The sequence below is a fragment of the Phyllopteryx taeniolatus genome, chromosome 14 (genome assembly GCF_024500385.1).
Source record: "Phyllopteryx taeniolatus isolate TA_2022b chromosome 14, UOR_Ptae_1.2, whole genome shotgun sequence".
In the NCBI taxonomy this organism is placed as follows: Eukaryota; Metazoa; Chordata; class Actinopteri; order Syngnathiformes; family Syngnathidae; genus Phyllopteryx; species Phyllopteryx taeniolatus.
In genome coordinates, this window is record NC_084515.1 from 5,067,124 (window position 1) to 5,082,113 (window position 14,990).

The 14,990-nt window shown below is 39.6% G+C and overlaps 2 protein-coding genes across 2 annotated transcripts; one reads left to right on the top strand and one right to left on the bottom strand.

Moving 5' to 3' along the window:
- Window positions 1-4,341: 4,341 nt before the first annotated feature.
- Window positions 4,342-12,564, bottom strand: nsun4 (NOP2/Sun RNA methyltransferase 4). Its single transcript, XM_061797819.1, has 8 exons — window positions 12,411-12,564; window positions 11,114-11,333; window positions 10,813-10,987; window positions 10,562-10,716; window positions 9,705-9,865; window positions 9,493-9,617; window positions 8,010-8,142; window positions 4,342-7,869 (listed from the first exon to the last, which is right to left on the bottom strand). Exons 1-8 carry the CDS (start codon window positions 12,501-12,503, stop codon window positions 7,726-7,728), a joined length of 1,206 nt encoding a protein of 401 aa, XP_061653803.1. The 5' UTR covers window positions 12,504-12,564; the 3' UTR covers window positions 4,342-7,725.
- A 119-nt stretch (window positions 12,565-12,683) lies between these two features.
- On the top strand, window positions 12,684-14,786 carry LOC133489097 (cytochrome b-c1 complex subunit 6, mitochondrial-like). The gene is made up of 4 exons (XM_061797820.1): window positions 12,684-12,849; window positions 13,228-13,284; window positions 14,188-14,349; window positions 14,432-14,786. Exons 1-4 carry the CDS (start codon window positions 12,802-12,804, stop codon window positions 14,462-14,464), a joined length of 300 nt encoding a protein of 99 aa, XP_061653804.1. The 5' UTR covers window positions 12,684-12,801; the 3' UTR covers window positions 14,465-14,786.
- Window positions 14,787-14,990: the final 204 nt, after the last annotated feature.

The window sequence follows — 14,990 nt, forward strand, 5'->3', positions numbered from 1 at the left end:
TAGAAACAGACAACCATTCGCACTCATAGTCACACCTACGGGCAATTTAGAGTCTCCAATTTATGCATGTTTTTGGGATGTGGGAGGAAACCGGAGTGCCCGGAGAAAACCCATGCAGGCACGGGGAGAACATGCAAACTCCACACAGTCGGGGCCGGGGATTGAACCCGGGTCCTCAGAACTGTGAGGCTGACGCTCTAACCAGTCGGTCACCGTCCCGCATATATAAATATATATATATATATTAGTGAGGTTTCTGTGGAAAATATCCCTTACATATGGTAAATTTAAGAAATAGTTGCAGTGGTGACAATATGGCGCCAGCCATTGTTCAGACTTTGATTTCTTCGACTTTGGTTTCAACTAGTTTGCTGTCTGAAGAAGAAACACGTGACGTCAGCTATGGGATAAGTCCATACGTGCTATGGGACCACAGGACCCAGACATTCAGTATATTCCGCCATCTAAAATTAATATACAAATACAGTGTTTACACAGATATTTGCGACTCGCAAATTCACCACATTTTTGGGAACATGACAACAATACACTGTTATTCGCTGAAAAACTCACCTATTCACTGTTTTTGTGCTCAGGTCAAAATCCCATCTGATCTATAAGTATTGCTTCGGTGTCATCTCGTTGCCAAGGAACTATGTTGACTTGACAAGTCACATGACATGCATTGAGTCAGACTTGAGGGGCCAATTTTAGGTGTTGGGACTTGCTTGGCTAAAACTTATGAAAGACGAATGAGTTGGACTACATGAATTTACTAATAAAGCCCATTTACTGTACGTTTCAAAATCTGCATTGAAATGATATTGTACCATTTAAATTTTAGCAAACCACTAGTATGTTATGGTACGGCGTGAAAAGGCAACTGTCATGGAAGGACATCCAAATATTAAAGTTCGATTCCAGGATTGTGTTTTTGCAACATGCAGAAACGACAACTCCAACTTCTAACTTCATCCATTGCTTTAAAACCCGCAAAGACAGGGAAGCTTCTATTATTTCATATTTTAACTCTGCGATAGGTGAACAAAGCTTCATGTCGGTTGTGTGTTTAACTGAGAGACAAAATAACAGAATATGCAGAGAGAGGTTTGGGACCATAAAATGTTTTTTAAAAAAACAAGTGATTTTATGTTGTGACAGATCGCATGACTCGATTTATGACTTGCTTAACCCAAGTAAGTTGTTTGAAATTTATTGAGGAGGCCACTTGACTTGTGGACTTTTGCCGCAGTAACTTGAGAGTTGCTTGAAACTCGGTTAAGAATGGAGAATTGCGACATGTGACTTACTCCCCCACCTGTACTTATTACATCTATGAATAGTTTTAAAAGCCTTGTCCAGTACAACAGCAAACTAAAGCACTACATATCATATAAAGTAAAGCTATAAGGTTTGTGTACAAGGACCCTCAGGACCACTGCTACACACAGAACCCCTCGGAGCATACCTCCCCATACAAAAATCACAGTGTACCATTCACTCAATGCTTCTCTCTCTGCCCCCTCTCTATGGTTCTCTTAAAGGTTTTAACCATGGCGAGAAAGGAAAGTGCCAGCGTAAGAAACCTCGGCCAATTGAGAAGGTGACAAGGTCTGCCAGAAAATGATCCTAATCCTGTTTCCAGCATTCTTTTAGACCACTGGCATGGCCATTTTGCAGCATATTATCTGAGCTGTCAGGCCCCGGGAAATCCCTCTAATAGTGTGCATTGGTCAGATACACATCAAAGCTCTCCTGGAAACTGCCTGTAGGAACTTAAAAAGGGAGGAACAATCTGGATCGCTGCTGCGAGGCTTAAATGTGTCCACGAGTAAACAATTCCCAACGGAACGCAACTCATAGTGACTTTCTTCAAACTACATAACTCTTGCCTCGAATCTTTGTGAGTAATAATACAGAGTAGTTCAAGATAACCAATAAAGAACAAAAGGTGGCTGAATTGTATCCTGGTCCACCTTCCATAATTTCCACCTCATCTTCTATTTTCTTCTTGTCCTTTTAAAAAAAATAAAAAATAAAAAAATATATATTTTATTTTATTTTTTATTTTTTTAAAACCACTCCGACTGCCACCTCGCCCCTCCTGGTTAATCTTCTTAGAGAGAAGAAAACGTCCATTCTGTCTCTCTCTAATCTGGGTGCCTCCTAAATTTACAGTTGCATTTCTAATGTGGGGCTCTGAAAAAGACAGGATACGCTGCAATAAAGTTTGGCGCGACAACAGGAGGATTGTTTGTTAAAATTACGTGTGGTACAACAAAACACATTTGCAGATTATTAAAGCAATTTGAAGGACAGTTTTAGAGGTCACTCATCCTATACATAGCTACACCAGGTGTGTCAGAAAAGTTCCAGGACTGGCATCACAAAAGATTTCCAAAACCAAGCCACAGTGGTGTATATGTATTGGGTACAGTAGTGGTGTGTATTGTACTTCATAAAAACACATATTGTACAATAATGACATAATTAATTAGAGTGTAAAGAATTGAACTGTTTTGACACACTTTTTGCTGCCATTCAATGGACATTGTGATGCGCCTTCTGGTGTGTGTGTCATGGCCACCTGGGAGCAGTATAATACTGATACACATATAGAGGGAAACAACTGCTCAATAAGGCGTGGTAATATTAGTCAATCTTTGCAGAGCATAAAGAATATATGCCTTTAAGTATTGCTCCACTGTTTGTGTTAAAATAATTGTTACTTATAACGCCAAATCTATTTATAGCCAGTCTATGTTATTATTTAGCTAAAGGGACTTCAAGGCAAAGGTATGTGGTTGTTGTAAATACACGAGCAATCCTATTTGTTTTATGTTTACTTTGATAGTAAACTTCCACTGGGACTGGCAATAAACAGCTTGAAGCCTCTTTTTTGAAGAATTATTCACTATCTGCTGCTTGTTAATTGAGTTGAGTCTACTGCCAATACACAGTGCTCGTATTTCACATTTTCGCTTGCAAATCTGGGGGAAAAAATAAGATCATCTGAATGGCGGCTCACATCTGCTAAAGGTCAGAATCTGGGTCCCTTGAATCTCCAGGAACCACTATACAAGTTCTTGCCTCTGAAGTAATCCCGCTGAAGTCTAATGCACTTTCTCAGTCTTCTCAGCCGCACCTAAATGCACTGCTGGAAGAAGAATAATCATCTTTTATGATTATGATTTATGAAGTGTTGTCCCGGAAGCCTCCACAGCTCTGTGATCATGGCCAACTTGATGTCATCCTCATCATCCAAAAACGGGGCCTTTTGATGACCCCTTTGAGATTGAGAAATGGGAATCACCACACAGACCCAGGTCAGGTGAGTCGGGAAGTTGCTCCAGCATGGCGATGTTCTTCTCAGCCAGCAATTGTCAGATTCTCAGGGCATTGTGAGCAGGTGCATTGTCATGGTAATGCAGCCATGAGTTGTCCTGCCACAATTTGAGCCTCTTCTCACGCACTGAACAAAGCAAACGCCACAAGATCTCGTTGTAGACGTGCTGGTTGATGAAACAACTCACACTGAAGGGGAAAACTCATAATTTGGGTTAATTCTATTAAATACTACTGTAAGTCACTGTAACATTACGCACAGTTTGAAGATATAAACTGCATTTAACTAGAGGAAATAAAAAAATTGCACTTCAATGATTCAAATCTATTGCACATAAGTGTTAAAAAATAAATAAAATTATTTACCAAACCGTGTACCAAAATGTTTGAAAACAAATGGTTCTAAAAGATCAAATGCAAATGTATTGTACTTAAAATTTAAATACAACTGAATTTTACTTAACAAATGTACTCTACTGATTAAAAACAAAAAAGTTTAAGCCACTATCATGCACAGTTTGAATATTTTATTCAGTGATTCTTTGCAAACCACTAGAGGGAGCCCGTGTACCACTGTATCACTATGCGTAACGCACTTTGAGAACCACTGCTGTACATTAAAATGTCTCAAGACAGTTGGATGACACCGGGAGCCTTTTATACCCCAGTGGATGTGACTTTGCATTATTATTTGCTAGAAAAATCTTATATGCTTGACGATGACCGGAAAACGAGTTTCTCCATCGTTTGTCTTATTGCCCTCCAGAGATGCCAAACAACAGCTATGCTTAGAACATACATGATTTAAATTGGAAGACCATTTGGTCTCTGCTCTTTAATGGTTGGTTCCAACCTCCCAACAGCCACTGCCCAAGAAAAAACAAAGTTTGCTACGAACTGATTAAATAGAAATTTTAATTTAATTTTGTGGAAGCGCTCAGTAGTGATACATGCAGTACATTTGCTGAGTGCATTGTGAGGCAATGAGTAAGACCGTGAGTGTTTTGCATCTTTATTGACAAAAAAATTGCACCTGCAGACCTCAAGGAAACAAGGTTAAACCCATGATATTCATCTTTTTAATACGCGGCATATATCTGTCTATGGCAGGCTTATACACAGCGACGCAAGTGTACAGCGCCTCATTGGCCAATTCAATAAAGTCGAGACAGGCAGAATAGCCAGCTAACTGATCTCTAACAGTCTGCAGTCTCCTGAGTGTTAAAACATGTAAATTTATGGAAGGGCCCATCGGAAACACATATTTACAATACGTTTAGGTAATCACAAGAGATGTGAACAGGCACTCAAGGCCCTGAAGACGAAAGCAGTCAATACAAAAATAGTTTTTATGTGTCATTAATTCCCTCTGCATTCTCCAATACATCCCCCTTGTACCGCAGTAATACAGTAATCACTCACAATCGCTCAGATAATTATCTGCACTCATCTGTGGAATAAAAAAAGCAGAGGGGGCAAAAAAAAAAAAAAAAAAAAAAAAATAGAAAGGGGGGCGAGATGTTCCATTTTAGCTCTCTGCCTCTTTAATGTTCATCTGGGAGCAGCGTGGCTGTCCAATGTGGATGGGAGTCAGCTCAGTGTTTGGAGCAGCTTAATGACAGCAGCCAGTCGATGACACTCTCGCATGGCCAGCTCGTTAGACACACAACCACACACACCCTTGTGCTTGTACGCACACCTTTTTCATGCTACATTGCCTGGCCGGGAGAACATAAAGGGTCATCTGTGGTGTGATGGGGGAAAAGAGAGACACCTCTTCGGTGCTCACATTAGAGAACATTTCACCTCTGAGTGATGTCAATGCAAAAGAGAGTCAATGCGACGCTATCATGCACGCCATACAGACTGAGACGGTCAAATAAGTCATTGCCTGCATGCTCATAATGACCTCCCACCACATTATTAGGCAGACATCAAACCTGATGAAAAGGAAGCCCTCCTTTACTGGGGAGCAAAAAGAGGGTGCTTTATTTGTTAAGAAATTTCTATATATGTGATTTCTCATACCCTATGTTTATCATATGCTTTATTTATTTATATATATGACAGACCATTAGTGCCCTCTAGTGGGAAAATATTATACAGCGCAAGGTCTTTTTGACAAATGTTTTTTTTTTTACGGTTAGAAGACTGCAAAAACAGTAAGTAAAAAAAAATTAACAAGGGAAAAGTACAGAAATGAAGACTATATTATGTAATTTATGCAAAATTATCAATTACTAGAAAGAGATTTTTTTTGTTAAGATTTCTTAAAACAAGTAGCTAGGCTCAAAACTCACCACTGAGGCCCATCCATCTATCCATTTTCTGAGCCGCTTATCCTCACAGGGGTCGCGGGCATGCTGGAGCATATCCCAGCTATCTTCGGGCAGGAGGCGGGATACACCCTGAACTGGTTGCCAACCAATCGCAGGGCACACATAAACAAACAACCATGCATGTTTTTGGGGATGTGGGAGGAAACCGGAGTGCCCACAGAAAACCCATACAGGCATGGGGAGAACATGCAAACTCCACAGGGCCGGGATTTGAATTCCAGTCCTCAGAACTGTGAGGCAGACGCTCTAACCAGTCTCAACCATGCCACCCACCACTGAGGCCTTCTATGTATTTATACTACACCGATAGAATTATGGTATTTCTTATTTTAAGATAAACTTGCTTATAAGATCTTAATATATAATAAGATTTTTAAGGGAAACTAATGCTTGGAACCGGTGAAATACTCTTACAGAAAAATTGCCTGGTAAGAAGAAATAGCTTAGCAAACTAAGAACAAGCATGTTTTGCATTTATATGAGATAGGCATTGTTGAGCAGAAACCTATGCCTAAATTTGGTCTTTTTTTGTGTTTTTTTTTGCACTTAGTCTCTTCCCACTTCGGTTTGTTAAGTCTACATATTGTTAACCAATCTTAAGTGTTGAAAATAGCACACTCTTTCCCGATATGTTTAATAACTCAAAATATAAGCAGTCCCCCCTCCAATTTCCTGAAAAATAATGGTTTTGAAGATGCGAGAATTCCGCCTGAGAGAGACGATATGTAATTTTGCTGTACTGTACACCTAAGTACGGGGTACTTACATGTAAGAGATACCTATGGGCAATATAGAGTCTTCAGTTAAGCTAAGATCATGTTTTTGGAATGTGGGAGGAAATGAGAATGCCTGCAAAAATAATTCAAGTAAGGTGGAGAACATGCAAACTCCACTCAGAGACTTGAACCAGGGCCTCCTGAAGGTACAGCAGAAGTACTAAGCACTATTAATTCATAATTATCTATGCATTTACTGTATAAATACTAACAATACATCTATCACTGACTATCAACAATGTGATTTTTACAGTTAGTTTATTAACAAAACGGTCTTTTACTTTGGTGAGTAGTTCTCAAACTTTTTACACAAAGTACCGCCTCAAAAAAAAATTTTCCACCATAATGAAAGTAAAAGAATGTAATCGATTTTGTAATGGGCGGCACGGTGGGCGACTGGTTAGAGCGTCAGCCTCACAGTTCTGAGGAGCGGGGTTCAATCCCCGGTCCCGCCTGTGTGGAGTTTGCATGTTCTCCCCGTGCCTGCGTGGGTTTTCTCCGGGCACTTCAGTTTCCTCCCACATCCCAAAAACATGCATTAATTGGGGACTCTAAATTGCCCGTAGGTGTGAATGTGAGTGCAAATGTTGTTTGTTTGTATGTGCCCTGCGATTGGCTGGCAACCAGTTCAGGGTGTACCCCGCCTCCTGCCCGATGACAGCTGGGATAGGCTCTAGCACGCCCGCGACCCTAGTGAGGAGAAGCGGCTCAGAAAATGGATGGATGGATGGATTTTGTAATGGATTTTTTTTTTAAAGTTTAAACAAGCTGTATGCATAGCTACAAGCTTTATTGTAATATGTTGGATTGTATTTTATTTTTTAAATTTTGTACATTTGTATTTGAGTGATTTTCATGTACCACTACATGGAGCCAACGTAGTACTTTTACCACACTGAGAATCACTGAGCGAGGGGATTTAAATTTTTAAAAATGTTCTATGCTCTTATCGTCTTATTACTGTAACTTAGTGAACTTCTGTATTCCTATTGCTCCAATGTTGTCTGCTTCTTTTGCGCCAGTAAACCAAAGAAAACTTCCATTACAGCGGACAATAAAGATTTCTGTGTATTGTACTTCAATGTGTGGTATAAAGGATAGCAGATGGAGGATTCTTCCTTGCACGGGACACCCAAAATTACTCCCAGTCCCTGGAAAGCTGTTTCCTACTTGTGCATCACTGTTAACTGTGACTTTATTGTGATACGTTAAATGCAGAATCATGACAATATGTGTAAAATGCATACCAAATGTTAATCGACGGTCTATGTGAGCCTCCTTAGCTTGCACATATAAATGGGTCCAAAGTTGGCAGCCAGGTGTGGGATGACCATCTCACCCAGATGGAGCTCAGAAGCGAAGTGAAAGGTATTCCTGAACATGTTTGTGAGTGGTCGCAGGTCCACAACCTAGATTTGGATTCAATGTTGGAGAGGGGAAAACCAATGTCAAGGAAATAGACAAAGTACTCCCTAACATGTCCTAATATTTGAACCAGTAAATCATCGCTCTCTACGCACCTCTGCTGTGTGTGTTGGTTCATACTGACCTCAAGCTGGATGCCGTGGTTCTCACGCGCCAAGTGGATGGCTTGTTCAACCACGCCAACATTCTGGATGTGAGAAAGTGTGCAGGTGGAGTAAACGATCTCGCCACCCGGACGTGCTGCCACCACTCCCGCCCTGCAAAAAGAAAAAGTTTGTCGGTACTTTACAGACAATTGCTCCTTGACATGTTTTCAGTGGGAGCTATCACTTGTTTTATCATTATTAAATCTGTTAACCATTTAGGCATGGCAAAAAAATAGATAGTTTGCCACAGAATACATTGACAGTGTATTGAGATTAGTGTCTCGTCAGCAGTGATGCCAGTAACTCGTTACAAAGGCGTTACTCAAAAAATGTGGTCCGGTGATATCATAAGTAATCTAACACGTTACCATTTATAATAGAGTAGTCAGATTACAGTTACTTTGATTTATCTGCCAATAGTTACTTTTTTATTCACAAAAAGCAGAGCTTAATATGCTTTTGAATAATAATAATATGCTATTTATGCTTCGGCAATAGATAGTTATCATTAACAAACTACAGCGCTTGGGAACATGAGGCAAGTCAATCACCATGACACTTGATTCAGTCACGGTGCATGTCATAAGTGTTGACCAATTTTCGGCCTTTGTTTTAGTAATGACTAATAAAACAGACGAAACACACTATATTCTTAACTATCCGTAACTAAAATGCACACAACAACTGACTACAATATCGAAAAAAGGCCAAATATTTATAAACGGAGCCGTCTGGGGCAATGACGTCACGTGACGCGCTGCACGTTTTCCGCACATAGTCAACTCGCATGTACCCGAGCAGCCAGCGGCACAATCACAATGGACGCTGACGACTGACGAGGGATTGGCATACTTAAACAGGAAATACAGTCACTACGACGAGTTTCTCTAAAGAGGACAATACTAAGGTTCGTTGTACACTATGGGCACGCACACACGCACACACACACATTTGCCTTCATGGACCCCCACACAATCGGCAGGGTTGCTATAGTATGTGTATCTATCTATCTATCTATCTATCTATCTATCTATCTATGTTAATAGTCTTTAAAGGAGTGTACTGAGAATGGTGTTCTTGTTTATATTTAGGTGGCTATTTGGCATGTCAAGTCTGCTCTAAGTTGCTGATTTAATGTGGCTTCAACTACACTCATATTTAAGTTATTTTTTTCATTTTGATGACATCATTCTGCAACTTGTGTGGCCTACATTACCAAGTAATGGGCATGGTTAAGCTAATGCTTTTTTTTTTTTTGGTACTGGGAATAAGTTATATTCCTGCCACTTGACAGATACTGAAAATAACTAAAAAGTTACTTTCTAACTTAGTTACTTTTGAAATCAAGTAATCAGTTAAGTAACTAAGTTACTTTTACAAGGTAACTGTGGCAACACTGCTTGTCAGTGTATTTACATCTCTATGGACCTTTCATATGAAAAGTGTGTGTAATGTGCTTACATCAGTAGTTGCAGCTGTAGCTGTGGCAGCTGTCGCCTCTCGCCAGTTCTGTTCTTACTGAATATATTGTTCTCGTCCTCTATGAGTGAATGTCGGTCTGTGGTACAGGGAACATCAACAAGGACCTAAAATAAACAAACAGAGGACAAGGTGTTAGCAGTATTATTGTTGATCTATTAATGTGTTGAAAATATAAACAGAGACAGTCTTACTCTGTCAAAAGTATTCTGTTCTATTTCCCCCCATTTGGTGCCATCAAAGGAAGTGATCCGTAGCTTCTCACTGGTCAAAAGCTGTTTAGGTATGTAGCTGTGGAGCACCTTCCTCAGTCGTAATGTCCGTGACACAGACGAGTCATTCAAACACAAAAAACCTGGTGTACAGATAAACAGTGCATGGTTAATATAATATCAACAATTATTGGGACGTACAGGTTCTTCCTAACCAAATCAAACCCTGCTTTAATGGAACTTGCATTGCGCACTGGGGTACAGTCATGCATGAAAAGTGCCTTCCCCAAATTGGTCTCACAAAGCCGGATGTACAGAATTGTCCACAATGTATAATAAGGGAGAACTAACAGGACTTGCCAATACCTCAACTTACTCATTAACTTATTCAAAAGTCATTAACAGTTAAAGCCAACTAAACAGTGCTTAACAAGTACTGCACTGGGTTGAAAAAAAAAATTAAGCCACTGTTACATTATCCTTAGTTTCAACATTGAATTCCGTGATTCTGTCACACACCACTAGAGGGAGCTTGCATACCACTAGTGTATCACACGTTGAGAATCACCGACAAGGCAATTCTTGCTCAAATATCTCAAACTTCAACAATTTGTGTAAAAAGTAGCTACATTTAATGTTAATTTTAATGTTTTAACTTTGTCTTTTTGCCATGATGCAGAATGGCATTCACTAGGAATAAAAAGATGAAAAAGAGGAAGGTAAAAAGGTAAACATGTCGCAGGTGATGCGAATATTTGTCTAAGTAGTTTCACACTCTATCCACAAATGAAATATGGAAAACCCTGTACTGGTTATCAGATAAATTAAGGTATGATTACCAATGGCCTGGGTCTGCAGCAAAGCAAGCATCTTTCCTCCTGGGGCAGCACAGATGTCAAGCAGGGTGTGGCCCTCGTGAACATCGAGTGCAAGGCAAGGCAACACTGACGCTGCATCCATCAGGTAGTAGCCCAATAACCCAGACATATCTGGTCTTAACAGAAAACAGATTTGATACGAAGAAAAATTATTGTGTGGTTGAGTGACATTCAGTAACTTGAATACATCCAACATAACACAATCATCCCACCTAGCTGGCTTGAAACGTGTGATATCTCCTCTCGGAAAGACGAAGCACTTGATGTTAGTGCTGAGGTGCGGTGCTGATAACTGCTGCTGACCAATCATGTCATGTTTCTCCAGAGAGGTGGCATCAGACTTCTCACTAAATTTGACTTGTGGGTCTCGCTCCATGCACACATACTCTGCATAAGGGATGAAGCAGAATCAATGACCTGGCCATAACATAAAGCATTCCTTGACATTAACACAAACACAGTGTTATTTGAGTTTCAATTGCAGAAGTATCAGCTGGAGTATTTCACACACACCTTTTCTGTCTGTATCCGTGATGAAGTCTCTGCATCCTTGGGACGTAAGATCATCCACAAAAGCATCGTTGCAGAAATTATTGAGCAGAGCTCCGTACTTTCTTTCCGAGAGCAGAGCAACTCGAACCGAAGGCCAGAGTTGCCCCAGCTGACTGCAGTAGGTGACATCAAAATGCTTTACTGCTAAACTGGTAGGAGGGTGCTTGGGACGTGAAGCAGCCTGTGAAAAAGCAAGTAAAGTCAGAACTGTGTTTAATATCAATATTCAGTATACTTAAACAGACACTCAGAACTAATGTGTATGTATATCAGTGCCACCCTAGTTTGAATTTGAATTTCTAGTTTGAATTGATTAAAGGCTACCTATTCCTTCAGTGTAAATGTCACATGACCAGCTGAGCGTAACTTGATTGGCTGGATTGAGAAAGGTTTTGATTGCTTTTGACCAGTTTCTGACCCATTACCCAGATGTATTTTTGTGCCATCTGAGTTAGATTGAAAGTTTTTTTTTTGTAGATGTTTATCTTTTACACGAATTGAGATGTTTTATTTTATTATTATTTTTTTTACACTTATTATTTTAGATTTTGACTTTTTAAAAAATTACTATTTTGACGGTATCAAATCTGTTTGAAATTAAAGTTTAAAAAAAAAAAAAAGCACAGCTACTTCCACGAGAATGTTACATTCAGCTTTAGTTCCTTGAGCAACTAAACCCAATGTGTCCTGTGAGTTAGTGGTCAGGAAAGGGTGACCTGACCACTTGACAACGGAACTTTAGTCAGAACCTTCCAGTCCCGTTGGTCGAAAGTGATTTGTAAATCACTGATGCTCAACCACTGTGCCACATAACACCAGTGTGCTGTGAGAGATCATCAGGTGTGGAAAAAGTACTACAAATAATGTATCTTTGTTGCTCTATCTCTGGCAACAACGTATAGTGACCGGCTTTACAATTATTAATTTATACTAGATGGCAGAAGGCACAAGTAACCTTTCAATTTAGCCAAGCCTACAACAGAATAACAGCTTGCGTTCAACTAAACAGACCCAGATTTCACACAGAGAAACTTGGGGGGGGGGGGGGGGGGATATATACTTTTCGTGGCATTTTTGTTTGGTGGTATGCCTTGACATTTGGCCTTGGCTCGGGAAAGGTCAAAGGTCTGGAAACACCGTGTGTAAATCACATTACCCAATTTCGTTTCATACGGGACAATTGCAAACATCGCTTTCTCGTCAAATTCCACGGAATACCCATTCTGCAGTAAGAAACTTTTTTTATATATACACATACCCATTTTTCTTTCACTCGATGTCTTCTAGACGTTAAACACCTTAAGTCTCGAATTTTCCGCATTAAAAGTCTGGCATCCAAGCGCAGCGCCATTTTTAGGGTACGTCATGTTTCTCGGTCCGACATTGCTCTGCTATCGAAGACACAAAGTTCCGGGTGACGTCACACTTAAGTAGGCGGGACGTTAAACATAAACTCGGAAATCAATTGGATTTGAATAACGTCAATCAATGCATCTTGACCAATAACAGATTGTTTCCCGTGAGCCCTCTCGACGTTTCCTGCGAGTGATCGACCGACCCCGACGTCCTCGACGGCTAGCTGCTCAAATTGGCACACTCGGACTTGAGTACTTTCTGGCAAGTTTTGGGACAATTTCACGGCCTTAGTCATGGGGTTCGAAAGAAAAATGCTCACTTACGGCGACCCTGAAGACGAGGTAAATAATTGAAATTATATATTTTTTTATTATTATGTTGGTACGGTGACTGTGTTTATGGTTCAACTTGTATTTCGCTGTAGGTTACGTTCATTAACATGGGTGGTGTTAGGTAAGACAGCGTCACAAACTTTATTGGATGAAGAAATTAAGCGACAATCTAAATTTATATATTTGATTGTATTTTATACTAATATCTGAAAAGCTCAAAACTCAAGTGTTATTTCCATTTATCTTATGTCCATTGTTCAATTGAATGCACCTCTTCGTACGTGCATATCGAACCTAAGTCACTCCTTCAAGGATATGTGTAACACCTACACGTAATATTATTTACGATCCTTTTTAATGCATGTTTTTATTACTGTCACTGTACAGGAGGAAGATGCCCCTGAAGAGGAAGACGAGGAGGAAGAAGAAGAGGTAGACCTGGTGGTATGTTCTATTAATTTCTTTTGCTCATGTATCACTGGGTTTCCCCTAAGGTCACTACTACATATTAGGAAGTTTATAGCATTGACTGTGAGCCATTCAATAAAGTGGAATTATCTTATGTTTTTTAAATTGTCAATTGGGCTATGAATTACAGATTTAATCACTGATCCTGCGTGTCTTTTAACTAAGCACCAGAACAATTGTTTTCAAGAATATACTTTACTCATAGAGAGTATGTCGCTGATTAAAATGTGATTATAGTACTTAGTTGTAATTTTTTAAATTAATTAAATACTTAAAAAAATAGCATTCCATTGTGAAGCACAAATGTAGAGGCCTTATGAACTCTGGTCACCTTCAAATTAGAAAAAAAGTCACTCACTTTTGTGTCACATGTATAGGTTACACTGCAGCATTGGTACATACAGATAGAAGTAATGTGAGGTCTGCAAAACTGTTACTACATTGAATTTAGTAGTATTCAGTTGATTTTAGGGGTGTTACAATTAATTGAATAATTTGATTACAAAAAAAAGGTTAAAACAAAATCTCTGCCTTGAAGCTTCACAGGGATCATTTTTCCACACTGACAATGCCAAGTACACATTTGCTGATGTCCACGTCCCTCACCAGGCCACCTTTTAAAACCATACATGCGCGAAATCACAGATACTACAGTAGAACGTGTGGAAGGTGACCCCAAGTGGACAAAAAGAATACCCGTACCTCACATGCACATTATTGTTCAATAATGCAAAATCACTTTTTATCCCATTAATTGATCTGATATTATACACAATTCTAAAAATATTCAATAGCTGCAGGGCTAATTGATATAACACAGAGTTTATCACATGTTTCTTGATGCTATCATTGCATTTAATTTTATTTTGTCCCCTCCAGGACCCCTTAGAAACAATCCGTGCCAAGTGTGAGGAGACTGAACACTGCATGCACTACAAGGAGCGTCTGGAGCTCTGCGAGACCCGCGTCAACTCAAAATCCAACACCAAAGAAGAGTGCACAGAAGAGCTCTTTGACTTCCTGCATGCACGTGAGCACTGTGTAAGTGTCTGCACATGCACAGAAGGTACTGGAATCATTCTGTGTGTGTCCTAATGTCGCTTTATTCACCTTTCCCATACAGGTATCACACAAGCTGTTCCACAATGTGAAATGATCTGCCCACCCACCACCTGCACCTGTGTGATCAACGTAACTGCTATGACTGTAAAATAAATAGGAGAGTACTTGCAAATTGTTATTCTATATTAATACATATTGTATGGAGATTCTGGGATGAAGACACTATCTACTCTGTACATTGCATATATTGTACGATGCAGTTTGTACATAGTCAAGCCCAGCTTGTACAGAAAGACTCTAGAGGTTCACACTTTCAATGTGGTCAGATCATATAGAAAAGAACATGCAGAACTGTTTTTTCAGGATTGTTTTTTTCCACTGAACCATTTAATAAAAGATATCTTTGGTTACCAGTTCATCATGGTTATTGTTACATTGTTAGAAGTATTGTGTTGGGCCGGTGATTTTATTTTTTTTATTTTTAAAAATGAGAAATAAAATGGGTAGAGCATCAAAAGCATTGGTAGAGTACATACAAGTGTGAATCTTACCTGGTCACTTCACATTTGCATTGGCCACTTGTTGCTAGGCAGAGTTCATAGAACTCAATCATAAATGTC